The sequence below is a fragment of the Anolis carolinensis genome, chromosome 1, assembly GCF_035594765.1.
Source record: "Anolis carolinensis isolate JA03-04 chromosome 1, rAnoCar3.1.pri, whole genome shotgun sequence".
Classification (NCBI taxonomy): Eukaryota; Metazoa; Chordata; class Lepidosauria; order Squamata; family Dactyloidae; genus Anolis; species Anolis carolinensis.
In genome coordinates, this window is record NC_085841.1 from 105,845,257 (window position 1) to 105,866,183 (window position 20,927).

Here is a 20,927-nt window from a genome sequence, read left to right on the forward strand (position 1 = left end):
GCTATGAATATAGGGCTTGCAAATATTGCAGGAGAGAAATGCACATATATAGAAAGAGGATTTACAAATGTTTCAGGGGGAAATGCATATGTGTAATTAGTATACATAATTATAGATCCATATCTAGCTCTGCATTGTTTATGTAGGCATTGAATGTTTCTCTGTTACTATATTGGAAGCTGGCCTGAGTCCCCATGGGGAGATAGGGCAGGGTACAAATGAAGTTGTTGTTATTATTATTATTATTATTATTATTATTATTATTATTATTATTATTATTATGTTATTGTTAATACCATATTGTTTTTGTTGACCCTACTTTTCCACTTACAGAACAAGTTTACTATTTTTCTTTGAAACCTTTAACCTACTGATTCCTCAATATAATTTCATTGGGATCTATTTTCATTTTGAAATTTAGCTGTAGCTGCTGCATTTTCCATCCCTGGCTTATATTTGAGTCAATAAATTTCCACAGTTTTTTGTGGTAAAATTAGGTACCTCGTCTTATATTAGGGTTGGCTTATACTCGAGTATATACTGTAGTTAAATTAGCTTCCCTGCATAAACGGTCCCTGAATTTTTCTATTTAACTGATGCAACTGTCTTTTGGTTGCTTTGGTAAACGAGCAAGGCTATTTAATGGTCGGGCAATCAGTCCGACCTGGGCTTTGAACTCAAGACATCTCGGTCAGTAGTGATTTATTACAGCTGGCCTTGAAAGTATCACAACTCTTCGAACTCAGGATCCCTTGAAAGGAAGAAAGGAAAGGGTCCCAGGAACAGAAAGGAGAACCTTTCCTGCCAATGGGCCGGATCTTCTCGGATCTTTCAGATGCCTAGCCAAAAACAGATTTTTCAATTAGCTGATTTTTGGGAGGCTACTCAACAAAATTCATTTGCCAAAATAGATTGCCTCTAGATGAATTGCACAAGCCTATTAGGCATACCAAAAATTCCATATCATCCACCTTCTTCCCAGTTGGCACTGATTCCATTATATCCCTTAGAGGACAGATTCCTGCATGGGGGAGGGGACTCAATCAAGTTAGCTAAACCAGCTGAAACAAAAATATAAAAACCCTTCAGTACTTGGGAAATAAAAGGAAGACGTCTTGTTGCTCCTTTAAGACCAACTAATTTATTTCTTAATTAGCTTTGGTTTTCTACTTGTTACTTCTAAGGAATTACAAGGCATGTTGTAAGAAATCTAACTGTAAAAGTGGAGACTATATTCTTAAATACACTCCCCATCTCTTATCTTATACTTGAAAGCTTTTATTCTGCATGAGCAGAATACAGTATTGAGCTCCACTGCCAACACATTTCTACAATAGAAAGGACTGTGAAATGAAAAATGAGGAGGCGTTTCATGACGCCTTGTGTGCTGCTCAGTGAAGATGATCGAAGCAAAGCCATCAGTTGTTAAACAACAATTGAAAGCCATTATCCAGAGGCAGAATGATGCCGTATCACAGACTAAGAGTTTTTCATCAAAGAAACTTCCACCAAACTACTTTAGCAAAAGGCAGCAAAAGAAAAAAATAATGAGGAAAAAAGAAAAAGACATGTGTCTCATAAAGAGCCAACATCATGATGATGAATAAATTTTGGTAAATGGGAATCTGTGAAAGCATATGCTGTATTCAATTTTCTTACAGCTTTGCAAACCAGACCCAAAACTTGCATACTTTGGAAATAAATCCCCTTCATTTAAGTGGTTTTTTTAAAAAAAAATCAATCAAGACTGCTGAGCAGTGAGCACTGGAACCTTTATTTTGCACAAGTGTGGGGCTGCCAACACTAACACCTGTTTTCTGTTTACAAACCATGCCTCTTTGCAGCCTGTAGGCATGCAACTGGAGACATGTATTATGCCTATGCCATGGTCAGTGCCCTCTTCCTTCTCTCTTTCTGGTGGCATCTGTGCAATCATGTGGACCACTAACTGCTTTCCAGAGCTGGCCACAGGATGGCCTGGCCAGATTTACAGGTAGGTCTTAGAAAAGGGATTCAGAAGGTGATTTCTTCAACTAGGTCTGCTGTTAAGACTTATTGAGAAGGTGTCTCTTGCCCTTAACCCCATTCTATTGTGAATCATTCCTGTCCACCCGCTCCCCTCATCTATTCGATGTAATTGAATTTTTCACAACTTTCTATGACAATCTGGTAATTGCCACCTATAGGGCCAGGAGAATTATTAACTACAAACTAATGAACCTCATCATCCATGGTGTTTCCATTTCTTCGCAGACAAAAATTGATCTTTTGTTATATTGTTAATGTATTTCGTTGAAACTTTATTTCAGAGGTATATTTGTGATCAGACCAGATCTTCAGTTGTGAAAATTCAAAGGAAAGTATCCCATCTCCAAACAAGTAATTTTAAGGAATCTTGAGACAAGTGCTATAAGGAATAATTGGCATGCCCATTTCTATGTGTAGTGAGGGGACTACACAGCAGGCCACAGAATCATTATCCCAGAATTCCCCTTTACCTGTTATGTACTGGCAGGCAGAGCAGATCAACTGATGAGCTGGATCAATGCCTCCGTGGAATGCCAAAATTCTGCTGGATCTCTACCTAATGAAATTGTGCCTCACAATCCAACATAAAGTGTTTGCATTGTCTACCCTCCTCTATCACTGTTGGCCACAAACACTAATTTTATTCTAGTATTTAACTAATTTAAACAAGAAACCAATAGGACTGTTTTACTGGCAACAATTCAGGGGAGGTTTGCGACTGCCTTCATCTAAGGCTGTGAAAGAGTATGCCTTATTAAAGGTCACCAGATGGTTTTCTACTGATGAGCACAGAATCAGACCCTGGTCTTTCAGAATCATAGACCATCACTCAAACTACTACCTCTCACTGTCTGCCTTTAGCAGTAAGAAAACTTCTGAATCTTTACCTCCTAGCATGAATTGTTTAACAGCTTCCATTATTTCTGGGTAAATGAAATACCAGAAGTGCTAGTTTCAGAATTTTTATTTTAAAACTTATTTAAAATACGAATTAAATATTGCTTGCTCCTGTACCTGACTATACATAAGCAAACTCAATTGCTTTAAGTGATGCTTAATATCAGGTACATACATTTGAAATTTAACAAGTATTCATGTTGATTTATATTCTTTCCATTGTGTTACAAGAATGAATTCTGCAAAAGTAACAAAAATAACCAAAAGCTAAATCTGGAAATCTAAATAAGAGAAGAGCGAAGGAACTCATTACTATATTTTTTCTGCAATCTAACAATTATGCTTTCTGCTTAACCTTTTTTAAAACTGAAAGGAATCATAAAAATGCTCAAAGGCTTCTCAGCTGAGATTATAGCGCTGAAATGAAAATGAATATGTCAACATTGTAGACAGAACAAAATCCCATAGTTGAATTTACATTTCAGATCATTTGTTATACAGTAATTGCTAAACAACAAAGCACTTTTTACTGGCCATTATGACTGTAAGCACTGTGTCTTTTCTGAACAATTTTCATCTACAAATGAATTTTTGCAAAGCAATTGTACATTTGATCACTTACCAAGATGGATGATTACTTACCAAGATGGTAGTTACAGTTAAAGAGCGGTTAGACAGGGAGTCAGTAATGTTTGCTGGTTTTCCTTTCTGATTCTCAGTCATGTTAAGGCCACTTGCAGGATCCCAAGTTCCAATCTATAAAACAGCATAGGCACTTATATATTGTCCATGGGTTCTTTTTAGGCCACTAGGACAGAACAGTGTAAGGAAAAGTTAAGTCTCCTAACATTTTTAATTTACCTCTACTACAATTTCTGCTATCATTATTTTAAAAGCAGCTTGATTAAAATGTGATTAACTGCACTACAAAATACATCTACTGGAGTGTGACATTCAAGATGAAAATTATCCACAGAATTCGAAGTGCTTAATTTTTCATTTTAAACTTTTGTCTTCCTAAAATAAAAACATGAGTGATGTTTGAACACTTATGTGATTTCACCCCATGCCTCAAACCATTGTGGATGTGTGAGATCAGTTTGCTGTCCTCAGGTGGGAGAGGGCATTAAAATGATATCAGACAAGCCATGTCTGACATAAAAGAGGAAAAAGGTGTGGAACAAGCATATTTAAGGACTGCTCCATCCCCTTTCATCCCTCTTGGATCTGCATCTGATATCTCCCACCATACATTTGTTTATACTTCCCACTTTGTCTTAATATTAAGAAACTCATATTTGCAGTATATATGCACATTAGGAAAACTACGTGTTATCTGCGAGCACAGGGCCCTTCCACACAAGCACAAAATGCAGCTGGAACTGGCATAAAAATGCCAGATCCAAGCCATATTGTATCTAGGTATCCCTAAGTTGCTTCCACAGTGAGAGACTGGCCAGACAGCCCAGTCATGCCAAAACTGGTTTAGCAGGACTGGATATAGGTTGAGTTTCCTACCCTTCCTGCACCTTCATCCCCTCCGCCTGCTAAACTACCAATCCCCCCCCCCCCCACACACACACATACAAAAACCATCTTTTACCATTGCTAAAAGATTTGTACTTCCTGATTCTGCATCATAGGAAGCGATGGAGCCTGGGTGCAGTAAGAGTCTTTTCCTCTCCATAGCTCTGTCACTTCCTGCATGACACAGAATCAGGAGGTACAGACCCTGCAATAATAGAAAAACATGATTTTCTGTTGTTTTTTTTTTTGAGGGGGGGGGATAAGGGTTCTAGAGAGGTAGGAAGGCACTGCCATCTGTGATGAACCATGGGCCTTGTAGTCCTGCTCAGGACATTGTAATTCCTGATGAAGATGAAAACTTGGGTTTTTTACCTTCCCAGTCTGAACTGGATTCCTCTCAGCCAGATCCTTCCCAGGCAGATCTGGAAACCTTGCACCTGCAAGAAAGTTGTGCCCCAGAAGTATGTCAAACAACCCCAGAGCCTACTTCTCCCGTGTTCTTGCGCCGGGAGTTTTGTAAACAACAGAGAAGTTTGGATTCAGCTTCGCGCAGGAGTGCGAGGATAGCAGCTAAGAATGTTGCCAATTAACATTGGTTCTCGTGAGAATCTTTAAGGAGTTTAACATCTGGTCTCAGAGTTTAGCTTTCGTTTCTGATTCCCAGAGAACCGCTTTGGTGAGAAAGTTGGACTCTATATAGGTGTTTTGCCCGCGTAGCAACTTCGCGGAGTCAATTCGTCAGCCTACGGAGCGAGTTGTGTCTGGACAGCGCGCTCCGATTCAAGCCTCGCTCTTGCTCAAGCCTTGCCTTGCTATCCAGCCTTCGCCTTGCTTCCCAGCCTTGTTTACCTGCGGACCTTGCCTTGTTTCCCAGGATCAATCCTTGCCTTGTTTCACGGATTTTACCAAGTTATTCCACGGACCTTGTTCTTGTTCTTAGTTACCTTGTTCCACGTTCAAGCCTTGTTTCAAGTATCAAGTTATTTCCTAGCCACGTTCAAGTTTTATGGACTAAAGGACCTTGTCATCTCCCCTCACTTTGCTTGGCAAAGTGAGTGTTTCGGTTATTGGATTACAACTTTGGACCTTAATATTTCATATTGGACATTAATTCCTTGGACTAATTTTGACCTTTCCTGAAAGGTCTGCTTCTGGACTATCTTTTACATTTGCTTTTACTAACTTTATATATTTCCTTAATAAAGATATTAGATAGATTCTGGCTTCTGCGTATGGTTATTGGTGCTCTGTAGCCTGGGTCGTGACAGTTTGACTCCGCCGCCCTAAGCACCAATTAACCTCGGCCAGAATGTCTACCGGAACCGTACCCGGTGGGCAGCCACTGAGCTACACCATCAGCAAGGACGAAGTGGATCGCATCCGCGACAGACTCAACGCCCAGGATGGAGAAATAAAGGGCTTGCGGGAGCGCGGAATCCGCCTCCCGGCCATGGCGTTGCCTACCAAGTTTACTGGAGAAGCTTCCAAGGTTCATGTTTTCCGTCGCCAATGTCAAGCTTATCTAGAGGCCCGTGATGCCGAGTTTCCCCAAGAAGACATCAAAGTGGCATGGGTTTACAGTCTTCTAGACGGGCCAGCGGCCAACTGGGCGACGGCACTGTTCGACCAAGCCTCTCCACACCTAAGATCAGCGCAACATTTCTTGGACCACCTCAAGGAGACTTGGGGAATCGAGGACAATTTGGAGGCAGCCGGCCACAAACTCCGTCGCCTTTTCCAAGGAGACAGACCTATGTCTCAGTATATAGCTGAGTTCCGAGTGCTGGCCCACAACACCGGCTGGAACGATGTAGCCCTCAGAGGACAATTCCGGGAGGGTCTCAACATTGAAATGCTGGAAGAAATCTCCAAGGTGGATCCTCCCCAGACCCTCGAGGCACTCATTGATCAATGTTTACGGGCTGAAGTCATGATTGCCAACAGGAAACAGTGGGTTCGAGGCCAGGGCGGTAGAGCCGGGGCAAAACCCCCCGCTCCCGCCAGCGTTCAGCCACGTCCAGTGTGGAGACCCCCACCGCCAACCCCATACCCCAGAGGAGGCGAGGAGGTGCCGATGCAGTTGGGCAATGTGCGTCCCAGACTAGATGCCGCCGAGAAGGCCCGTCGTCAACGCTTAAACCTCTGTTGGTACTGCGGGAACGGGGGCCACTTCGCCAGAGAGTGCCCAGCCAAAGGGAAGCCTGCCGCCCGTCTTGCAGCGGCGTCCTCCACGGAGACGAAGGCGTCTGAGCCGACTGGCACACAGCCGGCGGGGGAAGCCAACGACCGGGTGTAGAGAGGCTCGCCAACCCGGTCAAAAAATCCATTCAAGAGCCGCCAACCGGGGTCCTGTTCCTTCTCGTGGTCACATTATGGTCAGCAAAAAGGGGACCCGTCATGATCCACGCCATGATAGACTCTGGAGCTACCAACAATTTCATTGATAGAGAGTATGCCGACTCTCTGGGATTACAATATCATGATTTCAAGAATGCCCGTGTGGTGCAAGCCATAGACGGCCGCCCCCTCAAGACGGGCCCCGTAAGTCAATGGTCGGAACCCACCAGGATGTGGATAAGAGAACATATGGAAGAGATTTCCTTCTTTGTTACCGAGGTTCCCCATTTCCCTGTGATTTTGGGAATTCCATGGCTGACTCTCCACGACCCTAACATCTCCTGGTCCAACAGAGAACTGCAGTTTGCTTCACCGTACTGCCAAAACCATTGCCTCGTAGCCAAGGTATGCCATGCCACAGACACCGAGCCCATCATCACCTTGCCAAAGAAGTACTCCGAGTATTGGGATGTATTCAATGAGAAAGAAGCCGAGAAATTACCCCCACATAGACCTTATGACTGTGCCATTGACTTGGTGGAGGGGGCCCCGATCCCGCGAGGGCATCTCTACTCCCTGACTGAACCAGAGCAAGAAGCTCTCAGGGAATTCCTAGAGACAAACCTTCGCAAGGGATTCATCAGACCCTCTCAATCCCCAGCCGCCTCTCCAGTGATGTTTGTGAAGAAGAAGTCAGGGGAACTACGCTTGGTGGTGGACTACAGAGCATTGAACAATATCACCAAGCGGAACAGCTATCCCCTGCCCTTAATCTCGGATCTACTGGATCGGCTTCGAGGAGCCAAGGTTTACACCAAGCTGGATCTTCGGGGGGCTTACAACTTAGTTCGCATCAGGGAAGGGGACGAGTGGAAGACCGCCTTCCAGACCAAATTCGGATTATTCGAGTCCCGAGTTATGAATTTCGGTTTATGCGGAGCCCCCGCAACGTTCCAGCATTTTGTCAATGACATTTTTCAGGACTATCTGGACAGGTTCTTGATAATCTACCTGGACGATTTTTTGGTGTTTTCTAGATCACAATCAGAACATGAGAACCACGTCAAAATGGTGTTACAACGATTGCGGGACCATGGACTTTATGCCAAACTGGAAAAATGCGCCTTTGATCTACAAGAGGTAGATTTCCTTGGTTACCGCATCTCGCCTTTAGGGCTCTCCATGGATCCAGCCAAGGTTTCAGCAGTATTGGAATGGCGGGCGCCAACTAACAAGAAAGAGGTGCAGCGTTTCTTGGGGTTCGCGAACTATTACCGCAAGTTCATTCCAGATTTTGCCCACTGGTCTGACCCAATCACTAGCTGCATCCGTGGAAAACAGCCCTTCCGCTGGACTGATCAAGCAGAGAAAGGGTTCCAGCAACTAAAGAAATTATTCACGTCCCAGCCAATTCTACAGCACCCAGATCCTGGAACCCCTTTTGTTGTGCAAGCGGACGCCTCGGATGTGGCAATTGGGGCTGTACTCTTACAACCGGTGGGAGACCACCTTCATCCCTGTGCCTTTTACTCCCGTCAACTAACCACACCAGAGAAAAATTATACCATTTGGGAAAAAGAATTACTGGCCATAAAGGCAGCTTTTGAAACTTGGAGACATTGGCTAGAAGGGGCCAAATTTCCCATTGAAGTCCACACTGATCATCGTAATCTAGAACACCTAAGAACTGCCCGCAAACTAAATCAAAGGCAGCAACGTTGGGCTTTATTCTTTGAACGTTTCAACTTCCAGATCCATTATGTGACCCCAGCCCAAACCAAGCAAGCAGACGCCCTGTCACGTAAACCGGAATACGCTGCAGGACGCAAGGAGACCTTTGAATCCCAACTGCTACAACCCGAGAACTTTGCCACGCTCACGGTGGGGAACACCAAATCCATTCCCATTGGTTCAACTTCCCCTACTCCAGGACCCATCTGTGCTCAAGAAATCAGGGCTAGTCAGCAAGCAGATGCCTGGGCGCAGGACCAACTTCGCCAAGGTCTGCATTTTCCCTTTTCGCTTAAAGATGGGCTGCTCTGCTATAGAAATCATGTTTATATTCCACCCGGACCGGGCAGGGAAAAAGCGCTTCGTCTGTGTCATGACTGCAAACCAGCAGGACACTTCGGACTATTTAAAACTATGCATTTGATCCTAAGGGATTTTTGGTGGCCCAAGATCCGCAAGGATGTAGAAAAATATGTCAACACCTGCCCAGTATGCCAGCGCTCCAAGATACGAAGGGAAAAGCCCTCAGGGCTTTTACACCCCCTTCCTACCCCATCTCGCCCATGGGAAATAATTTCCGCGGATTTCATCACTGACCTACCACCTTCCTGTGGATTCACCACGATCTTAGTGGTGGTGGACCTTTTCACCAAGTTAGCCCATTTCATTCCCTGCGAAGGCCTCCCCACGGCCAAAGAAACTGCGGATCTATTTCTTCAGCATGTTTTCAGACTACATGGATTGCCCAAGAGTTTAGTCACAGACCGTGGATCTCAATTCACCTCTCGTTTTTGGAAGGCACTACAAAAACTACTGGGCATAGACTCTCGCTTATCTTCAGCTCATCATCCCCAAACAGATGGGCAAACGGAGCGCACCAATGCCACTTTGGAGCAGTATCTTCGCTGTTATGTAAACTACCAACAGGACAATTGGGCTTCTCTGTTACCACTGTCTGAGTTTGCCTACAATAATGGAGTTCAAGCTTCTACAAAAGAAACGCCGTTCTTTGCAAACTACGGCTTTCATCCACGTTTCTTTCCCCCTGTCATTGAAACTTCAGAAGTTCCCGCAGCAGAGGATTGGCTGCAGGAACTCACAGCGGTGCAACAACTTTTGCTCCAGCAACTGGACCAAGCCAAGGAGGACTATAAACGCCACGCTGACAAACACCGCCAGCCGGGCCCCGAAATCAAGGTAGGAGATCGGGTTTTTCTGTCCACTCGCTTTCTGCCCTCCCACCGCCCATGCCGGAAGTTAGATGCCCGCTTCATTGGCCCCTATCCAGTGGTGGCGCAATTAAACCCCGTGACTTTCAAACTCCAACTTCCGCGTTCAATGCGCATTCACCCAGTGTTTCACCGTTCCCTGCTCCTTCCGGCGGATGGTGTGCGTCCTGATACAGACCAACCGGCCCCCCCTCCTGTTTTGATGAATGGGGAGGAGGAGTTCGAGGTTGAGGACATTTTGGATTCTCGCTTTCATCGCCGCCGCCTACAATATCTCATTGACTGGGTGGGTTTTGGCCCTGAGGAACGCTCTTGGGAAGACGCCTCCACAGTCCATGCTCCTGATCTAACCCGTCGCTTCCATCTGACCTATCCCACCAAACCGCGACCTCGCGCCTCGGGGAGAGGACCCCAGTTTGGGAGGGGCCCTGAGGAGGGGGATAGTGTGATGAACCATGGGCCTTGTAGTCCTGCTCAGGACATTGTAATTCCTGATGAAGATGAAAACTTGGGTTTTTTACCTTCCCAGTCTGAACTGGATTCCTCTCAGCCAGATCCTTCCCAGGCAGATCTGGAAACCTTGCACCTGCAAGAAAGTTGTGCCCCAGAAGTATGTCAAACAACCCCAGAGCCTACTTCTCCCGTGTTCTTGCGCCGGGAGTTTTGTAAACAACAGAGAAGTTTGGATTCAGCTTCGCGCAGGAGTGCGAGGATAGCAGCTAAGAATGTTGCCAATTAACATTGGTTCTCGTGAGAATCTTTAAGGAGTTTAACATCTGGTCTCAGAGTTTAGCTTTCGTTTCTGATTCCCAGAGAACCGCTTTGGTGAGAAAGTTGGACTCTATATAGGTGTTTTGCCCGCGTAGCAACTTCGCGGAGTCAATTCGTCAGCCTACGGAGCGAGTTGTGTCTGGACAGCGCGCTCCGATTCAAGCCTCGCTCTTGCTCAAGCCTTGCCTTGCTATCCAGCCTTCGCCTTGCTTCCCAGCCTTGTTTACCTGCGGACCTTGCCTTGTTTCCCAGGATCAATCCTTGCCTTGTTTCACGGATTTTACCAAGTTATTCCACGGACCTTGTTCTTGTTCTTAGTTACCTTGTTCCACGTTCAAGCCTTGTTTCAAGTATCAAGTTATTTCCTAGCCACGTTCAAGTTTTATGGACTAAAGGACCTTGTCATCTCCCCTCACTTTGCTTGGCAAAGTGAGTGTTTCGGTTATTGGATTACAACTTTGGACCTTAATATTTCATATTGGACATTAATTCCTTGGACTAATTTTGACCTTTCCTGAAAGGTCTGCTTCTGGACTATCTTTTACATTTGCTTTTACTAACTTTATATATTTCCTTAATAAAGATATTAGATAGATTCTGGCTTCTGCGTATGGTTATTGGTGCTCTGTAGCCTGGGTCGTGACACCATCCAACCTCCCCAAGATGCCTGGGCCTGGGAGCACAGGATTGCTGTGGGGATGCAATATTGGATTCCACATTGGCTTCTGTCAGATTTTCTTGGGTTATTCGGACCTTTCCCAGTGTTTTTTAACCTGGGGTCAAGCTGGATTAAGTGGCTTATCCTGGGTTAAATTTCATTAGCCTGTTGGTATGCTGAGTGGCTCCACCAGGCTAATGCACTTCCCACATTGCATTAAATGGCAGTGTAGATGCAGCCACAGATGACATTTCTAGATACTTGTGAAACCTTAATTTCCATCAACCACCTCTCTTTTCAAGTTACACAAATTTATTGGTATGCAAATCCTACAGTTATATTTTGTCTCATTTATGTACTGTTCTCCAAAAAAAAAAAAAAAAAAGACTGCCAGTTCAAATTCTCTATCCTTCAGATGCCAAGGTCTCATGGCTGGCTGACATTCAAGATATATAATTTTGATGATTTCTCAAATATTTTTGAATATTCTTTCCATACTTGATCTGGCCACAAATCCCTTTTTAAATCCATTCAAGCTGTTCATCTCGTGGTCCCAAATTCTACAGTGATAATGAATTCTGTAGTGTAACTATATCTTGTGTGAACAAATATGTCCTTTCAGGTCTAGTGAATGAAGATTATCATATTAGAACAGGAGAAGACAAAATTTCTCCCTCTCCAGGTCTATCAATTTTTTATTTGTATACCTTGTTTTCCCTAAAACCTTTGTTTTAAGCAGGTGAACAGTTTGAGAAGGTATGAAAAAAGTAACCCTTGGTCTCATGTGACCAACTGACTTCATTTTGTTCACCCTAATTGAAGCAACCCCTAACATGGTATATTTTTATTCATATGGGAGATGCTTTAACCCCCCCTTAGAATTTTCCCCTACACCTTCAACTCCAGATGATCCTTTTTTCTTGGTGCAATGCTTAACATTTTAAAGAATATTACAAGTAGGGTTGCAACTGCTGTACAAGTGCAGTCTAATATTGACAATTTATGTTTGATTTCTTTTCTAACTATGGCCAACATAGCATTTGTCTTTTCAACAGAACCTATGCACTGGGTTGAAATTTTCATTCAGCTATCAAGTACAATGCTAATTAGTTTCCACAACTTCATATCCGAGCATGGTATATGTGAACTCAGAGAGTTTTTTTCCAGTGTGTTTGCACTTAATATTTGACACTTTAGTACCTATATGGAAATATATTTCTTGAGTGCTCTGCAATCTGATTCTGTTGTGGAATTAACTTAAATAATTTCAGATTGTTTGTAAACATGGCCACCTCATTTGAATGTATTTCATTGCAAGTAGCTTTATATTTGTTATAACCAACTCCCAATATATTAATGTTAATTAAGTGAATTCCAGTGTTTTTCTTCCATTTTATAAATCAATACAGCTACGAACACAGGGTCATTCTATCTACATCATCTGTCCCATATACTCATTATAATCTATAATTTTCATTACATTTAGTAATGGGTTTCCAGACAATTTTCAATCTACATGAGAGCTTTCCTATCGAAATCAATTTGCATGATATTTTCCAAGTAAGCATTATGAAACATGATTTAAATGGTTTACTGAAACTCATATACTACATCTTGTATTTCCTTTCCTTCATTTATTTTGAAACCTATTGATCAAAATTGTTTACGGTGATGGTTTTAAATCCATCTTATCTTGAAAATTTCCTGTAGATGTTTCCTTCTGTTTCCTGCTTCCTCTACAAACATTCACTGAGATTTTCCTAATACAGCATATTTGTTATTTGACTTACTCTGTATACTCATGTATATAAGTCTAGAAATTTTAGTTAAAAATTAATCCAAAAACTTAGGTCAAATTATCCATGTGTTAATGGGAGTACTGTACTGTCAAAAAAGGAACCATCACCTTCTCTGAAAAGAATGGCAAAAGGAAACAGCATAGTCCATTCTAAAAGAAGCACAAACGCACTTTATTCTCACCACCTGGCACCACTTTCAGTTTTCTTGAATGCCTGTGTTGGGAAATGGATGGTTGATCTCCTAAGTTGATATTGGTGCTTTCACCTCTCTGTGGAATGGCCCTTGATTTATCCACAAGTCTTATCAAAATCCATCATTTGGCCCCACAACATGCCCTCAACTTATATATTTGAAGATCCTCTTCTGTGTTGTAGAAAAGAATCTTCAAGTTTCATACAGTTGTGCCTCCTTTCTTCAGTTCCCCAAAGAGCCTAATAGATTTTTCTGCCTGAAAGAAAGCAGGCCTATCCTATCCATGGCCATGTCTCGTCAAATTGGCAGCTGAACCAGTCCAACATGACAACATCTTTATTTTATCTGGGGGTACCACACTAACTGGTGCCGTAGGAGACAGGATAATTCTGCTTTCGTTACTCCATATCAGCTCTAGTTCCTAAAGAGGGATCTTCATATTATCTAATGGTAGGGCAGCCTTTATCTTCAAGTGTCATTGTGTTAAGTAAAATGCCATACTTCTTATGATTCTATATATTGCAAGAGTCTTACAATATATGTGCCTCACATCACGGTCACAATTGGTTCCCTAAATATTTTATTAATTGCATTTTAATACATCCATTAAATGTATATGATAACATGAAACAGAAGAGTTGGTGGCAGTGAGAACACAAAGTAGATGGATTCTAGGGTCAGGACTCTGTGTTTTTGATACTTGTTGAGCAGATGCTCCCTTTATCACAAAGACCTAGACATGGATAACAATGAAGTCAAAGAAAGGTTAACTATAAAGACTCCAGTCACTTTCTAATTTGAAGATACATATCCAGATGTTTAGGAGGCAATTCAGATGTGTAGGGCCAAAATATCTCAGTTTTGGTAATCAGGGTGACATTGTGTAGGGATCCTTGGGGCTTTAAAAACAGGCTGATGAGTAAGTAGAAACAGGCTGCATTACTCCCATCCGTGCTGCCCTAAGAGATCACTTTTATTTGATGTGAATAGAACTACACACAACACTGCCATGATCATGTCTAGCTTAGCCTTGACCTTTATCAAATGATTAATGTTTGATGGGGTGGGAAAAACATGCCCCACTAGAAGTAAATGAATGAATATTCCCATCATCTCTACACTAGAAACAACTTGCAGTTTCTCAAGTTGCTCCTGACATGAAAAAAAATCTCTACAATTTGTTAGGCTGCTAGTAAGTCATTATTTTATTCATATTGCTTACATTTATATCCCAACTTCCATCAAATGATCTCAAGGTAGTATTCATTATCACTTTATTTTCTCTACAACCTTACAAAGTAGATCAAGTTAAGAGTGTATGTGTGACTAACTCAGGAACACCTGGATCTCCCAAGTCCCAGTCCAGCCTCTACACCAACTATATCTTGAGGGCCATAGGCAGCCCATTCCAACTATTCAGTATATATTGGCTCCAAAAGCAAAAAAAGGGAACCCTAATGTATCTTTAAACAGGAAATGCATGGATCCAGCGGGATTACTTTAATACCAATAGCTTTGAATAGTAGAACCTGTGCTTTACCAGTCTGCATTGAAACACTTCCCAGCTATAAAAGTGTTTTGCCATGTATCTGGCCAGACTAAGTCTTAAAGAATACAAGTTATTTTCAGAATCACACATGAAAGTGTTAAGCAATATTAAAAAATAATGAATTTTCTTGGGTATGAGGAGCCAGTATAGTATTTTCTGGATCCAAGAATGTAATAGGTCATTGATAATAAATGACAATAGAAAGTTTACATAAAGGGTTTATAACAGGGGACAATGCCTGCTGTCAATCAGCTTAAGTACCTGGCTCTCTTTCAACACAACAGTCACACAACAGTTAGACTTTGACCACAGGAGCCAAGCCAAAACTCAGTTTAAAATCTTAGCCAAATCTTAGCCAAATCCTACCTGAAGCCAGGGAGCAAAAATGTCCTCCTGCTGCCTCTGCTTCTGCGAGAACCAACTGCCCTTCTGAGAGCAGCCTCTGGCAAATAAAGCTTTCCCAGAAACTCAATTAACAGGGGACAATGCCTGCTGTCAATCAACTTAAGTACCTGGCTCTCTTTCAACACAACAGTCACACAACAGTTAGACTTTGACCACAGGAGCCAAGCCAAAACTCAGTTTAAAATCTTAGCCAAATCTTAGCCAAATCCTACCTGAAGCCAGTGAAAAAGGCACCTTACTATCCTTTGCAGTACATACAGGAAACAAAACAACATAAACAAATACACAAAGAGGTGGTTTGGGGCAGTCTGCACATAAAGTGCGTGCATATTACTTAACTGTACAAAGATCCCACTTGGCCACCACACTCACCAAGAGATGCAACAAAAGCAAAACATTCCCATCACATGCACCAGCTGCGGCATGTTCCGCTTTTTCACACAAAAACTACTCAACTACATCTGCTCCAAATGCAAACAGATGACTCTGATGGAGCAGAGGATCCAACAGCTCGAGCACCGTATTAAGACCCTTAAGGACATTCAGGCACTCGAGCTCTTCTTGGACACTGCACGACACGCTGCTGTAGATTTGCAGCCTGCATCACACCAACACCACCATGACCATGATTACGAACCTTATGGGGAGATCAACTCAAAGGTAGACAACCCTCAGGCTTGGAAGGAGGTCACCCATAGAAGGAGACACAGGACCAGGCAGCCTCCGCTGAACTCCTCTGCTCAGCTGGATTTACACAACAGATTTGATATTCTTACACCATCAACATACAATCAGGAAACACATCTTGTGGAGGACCACAGTTTCTTAGATACTACTCAGTGGGCCACCCTTGATCAATGCGCAGGGGATAGCCCTGACGGGAACAGTACATCACCACATTCACACTTATGTAATCATGCAAATGCTCCATCCCCAATCATAGACCAGGAGCAACAGGAACATCCTTGGGAGAGTAATGGGCTCTCGGATGTATCTCAATGGATTGTCATTGATGAATGCACTGGGGATGTTGAGGAGGAGGACAACACTTTACACCTACATGATTCACTTCAACAGGAACACTCTTCAGGGGACATACACACTGTCTTGCACAAAAGGGACCCTGTCAATCCTCAAAGGAAACAGGTCTTGGTAGTAGGTGACTCCCTCCTTAGAGGAACGAAAGCCATCATTTCCAGACCGGATGGGATGGCTCAAGAAACATGCTGCCTCCCGGGGGCAAAAATACACCATATCACTCAGAGGCTCAGCAGGTTCCTAAAGCCCCTTCACCCTCCCCACCTTATGTTGATTCATGTAGGTACCAATGACACCGCTAGGCATACTTTTCAAAAGATCACAAATGATTTTTGAGCTCTGGGAACAAAGCTAAAACTGTATAATGTACATGTGATCTTTTCATCCCTCCTCCCCGTTGTAGGACATGGCTCTACAAGGGCCGGAAAAATAGTACAGGTCAATAACTGGCTCAGAAAATGGTGCCAAGAGGAGCATTTTGGCTTCCTTGACCATGGACTACTCTTCCAAGAGGATGGACTACTGGCAAGTGATGGGGTGCATCTCACACAAGTAGGAAAACATCTTTTTGCACACAGACTCACAAACCTTATCAGGCGCACTTTAAACTAGATCCACTGGGGGAGGGGAACAACAGCCTGGCGAACACTATATTACCCACGACTACAGGGAACCGCCAAAAGGCTAAACGGAGGGCTGCACAAACACAGCAAGGACCAAGTACAGAGAGCACAATAATCCCAAATAAACAGCTCAAGGGGAGGTCACAGGGGCTTACATGTCTTTACACTAATGCTCAGAGCATGGGAAATAAGCAAGACGAACTCCAACTCTTAGCACAGCACCACACATACGATGTCATAGGCATCACTGAAACCTGGTGGGATGACTCCCATCACTGGAATTTAACCATTGAGGGCTATAACCTCTTTCACAGAAATAGAACAAAGGGGAAAGGAGGGGGAGTAGCTTTATATGTCAAAAACAGTTACGTTGCAGAAGAAATGCAAGACTGTAATCCGGGAAACCAGCTTGAAAGCATCTGGATAAGAATCAAGGAAACTGGGACTCAAAAAGACCTTGTCGTGGGTGTCTACTACAGACCTCCAAGTCAGGATGAAGGACTTGATGAAGCTTTCTGTCAACAGCTGACCAAACAGGCACAAAGAAGAGATATAGTAGTCATGGGCGATTTCAATTATCCCGATATCTGCTGGAAAACAAACTCGGCCAAGAATACAAAGTCCAACAAATTCCTTACTTGCCTTGCAGACAATTTTATGTTCCAGAAGGTAGAAGAGGCAACAAGGGGATCAGCAATTCTTGATCTAATCTTAACAAATGTGGAAGACCTGATCAATACAGTTGAAGTGGTTGGATCCTTAGGGTCAAGTGACCATGTGCTCCTGCAGTTTGCAATACAAAGGAATGCTGAAACTAAGACAAGTCAAACACGCATTCTGGACTTTAAGAGAGCTGACTTCCAAAAAATGAAGGAATTACTGAGCGGCATCCCATGGATGCCAATATTAAAAAACAAGGGAGTTAAGGATGGGTGGGAGTTTTTCAAAAGTGAAATACTCAAGGCGCAAATGCAAACAGTGCCAACAAAGAAGAAAAATAAGACAAATGCAAAGAAGCCAGAATGGATGTCCAAAGAACTTCTAACTGAGCTAAAGCTCAAAAGTGACATGCACAAGAAGTGGAAAAGGGGAGAAATCACCAAAGAAGAATTCAAACGTATAGCCAACACCTGTAGGGAAAAGGTTCGCAAGGCTAAAGCGCAAAATGAGCTCAGGCTTGCCAGGGACATAAAAAACAACAAAAAAGGTTTTTTTGCTTACGTTGGTAGAAAAAGGAAGAAAAAGGAGGCGATAGGGCCACTGCAAGGAGAAGATGGGGTGATGGTGACAGGGGATAGGGAAAAGGCAGAACTGCTTAATGCCTTCTTTGCTTCGGTCTACTCACAAAAAGAAAGCCATCTTCAACCTCAGCAACATGGAATGGACGAAGGATTTGGGGAAATCCAACCCCGAATAGGGAAACAAGTTGTCCAGGAACACCTGGCCACTCTAAACGAATTCAAGTCGCCAGGGCCAGATCAGCTACATCCAAGAGTATTGAAGGAACTAGCAGAAGTTATTTCAGAACCACTGGCAATCATCTTCGAGAGTTCTTGGAGAACAGGAGAAGTCCCAATAGATTGGAGGAGGGCAAATGTGGTCCCTATCTTCAAGAAGGGAAAAAAGAACAACCCAAACAATTACCGTCCGGTCAGCCTCGCATCAATACCAGGCAAGATTCTGGAAAAGATCATTAAGGAAGTGGTCTGCAAACACTTAGAAACAAATGCGGTCATTGCTAATAGTCAACACGGATTTACCAAAAACAAGTCAAGTTTTTTCGATAGAGTTACGAGTTGGGTCGATACAGGGAATGCCGTGGATGTAGCCTACCTGGATTTCAGTAAGGCCTTCGACAAAGTCCCCCGCGACCTTCTGGCAAACAAACTAGTAAAATGTGGGCTAGACAAAACTACGGTTAGGTGGATCTGTAATTGGCTAAGCGAACGAACCCAAAGGGTGCTCACCAATGCGTCGTCTTCATCATGGAAAGAAGTGACAAGTCGAGTGCCGCAGGGCTCCGTCCTGGGCCCGGTTCTGTTCAACATCTTTATTAACGACTTAGACGAAGGGTTAGAAGGCACGATCATCAAGTTTTCAGATGACACCAAACTCGGAGGGATAGCTAACACTCCAGAAGACAGGAGCAGAATTCAAAACGATCTTGACAGACTAGAGAGATGGGCCAAAACTAACAAAATGAAGTTCAACAGGGACAAATGCAAGATACTTCACTTCGGCAGAAAAAATGGAAATCAAAGATACAGAATGGGGGACGCCTAGCTTGACAGCAGTGTGTGCGAAAAAGACCTTAGAGTCCTCGTGGACAACAAGTTAAACATGAGCCTACAATGTGATGCGGCTGCTAAAAAAGCCAATGGGATTCTGGCCTGCATCAATAGGGGAATAGCGTCTAGATCCAGGGAAGTCATGCTCCCCCTCTATTCTGCCTTGGTCAGACCACACCTGGAATACTGTGTCCAATTTTGAGCACCGCAGATGAAGGGAGATGTTGACAAGCTGGAAAGCGTCCAGAGGAGGGCGACTAAAATGATTAAGGGTCTGGAGAACAAGCCCTATGAGGAGCGGCTTAAAGAGCTGGGCATGTTTAGCCTGCAGAAGAGAAGGCTGAGAGGAGACATGATAGCCATGTACAAATATGTGAGGGGAAGTCATAGGCAGGAGAGAGCAAGCTTATTTTCTGCTGCCCTGCAGACTAGGACACGGAACAATGGCTTCAAACTACAGGAAAGGAGATTCCACCTGAACATTAGGAAGAACTTCCTCACAGTGAGGGCTGTTCGGCAGTGGAACTCTTTCCCCCAGACTGTGGTGGAGGCTCCTTCTTTGGAAGCTTTTAAGCAGAGGCTGGATGGCCATCTGTCGGGGGTGCTTTGAATGCGATTTCCTGCTTCTTAGCGGGGGGTTGGACTAGATGGCCCATGAGGTTTCTTCCAACTCTACTATTCTATGATTCTATGATAAGGCAATTATTGAAACAAATTGCAAGTTAATATGGGGGCCAACCTTACATTTTTAGACATGAAATAGGAATCAATGTTAATATGCATCATAATTTCATCATAATTTTGACCATGAAATGAAATGGATGTGTTGTTAAATTCTCAGACCAAAATTTTCTAATATACTACATGGTGAGGCTATCTTAGTGCACATTTTGGTTCTATTACTCAGGACAAATTGATAAGTTTAGGATTTTTAAAAACTTTTTATATAACAACTGAAAGTAAACAAACTGAAATATATCAAATACCTTTTCAAGACCTTCTTCCTTAAGGCTAATCACATCTAAGTCAAAATCTGTTCTTAAGCCATTAGTTTTGTTGAAAGTTATCCTGCCAGTGAGGCCTTCCCAGTGAGCCTAAGAAAACAGAGAAGAAATTAATCTGGTATGTAAACAATAAGAGAGACAGAAAGAGAGAGGGAAAGAGAGAAAGAGAATGAATAAATTAATGACCACCAAAATGGAAATATTAATTATTCATTATATTTAAATCATTTTCCTTGCGGCCAATTTTTATTAAAAAATCTTATTCACTTCTTGGATTTTCCGCATTTTTAAATCATAAAACTAACTTCCTTTTAATCTCTGCATACAATTCCTTAATAGCATTTTATTTCTGTAGGTGTGCACATTGCATATACATGTACACACACAAAGAAACTACATCTTATTGAGGATAATAAAAAGCTGACATTTCACATTACTTCCTAGTTAAGGAGTTCGTTTTTTGTTTCTCTGATCTTTATGTTTCACTGTAGCAACAATCATTAATGGGTCTATTCAGCCTGGGCATCCCTATCATTTATGAAATAAAATCAAAGCTAATATGCTGTGGCGTTCCACATTGAATACTCAAAACATGTCATTTTGAACATATATTTTATTCTATCTGTTACAGAAAGGTCAAACATTGGTGTTTAGCATGTAAGAAACTACATCAATATCCCCCTCCCCTATTTAGCAAATCTATAGAAGTATGCACAAAGTTTGCATCTCTGCCCTGGAATTATCTTGATTTTTTTTTAAAAAAACTACTCAAGATGAAGCCATATCATCTAAAACTTTCTTTCACATCTTATTTTCTATAATATAATTTCTCATTCTATTTTACCAAATG

General features: G+C 42.7%; 1 protein-coding gene across 2 annotated transcripts in view; it reads right to left on the reverse strand.

The window, feature by feature from the left end:
- The window catches only part of grik2 (glutamate ionotropic receptor kainate type subunit 2), a 774,384-nt gene that overhangs the window by 282,967 nt on the left and 470,490 nt on the right, over nt 1-20,927 (reverse strand). For both annotated transcript variants that reach the window (XM_003215508.4, XM_008119029.3), the window contains exons 9-10: nt 20,060-20,167; nt 3,568-3,681 (exon numbers count right to left, since the gene is read on the reverse strand). In XM_003215508.4, the coding sequence (XP_003215556.1) occupies nt 3,568-3,681; nt 20,060-20,167 (222 nt within the window). The remainder of the gene's footprint in view (nt 1-3,567; nt 3,682-20,059; nt 20,168-20,927) is intronic.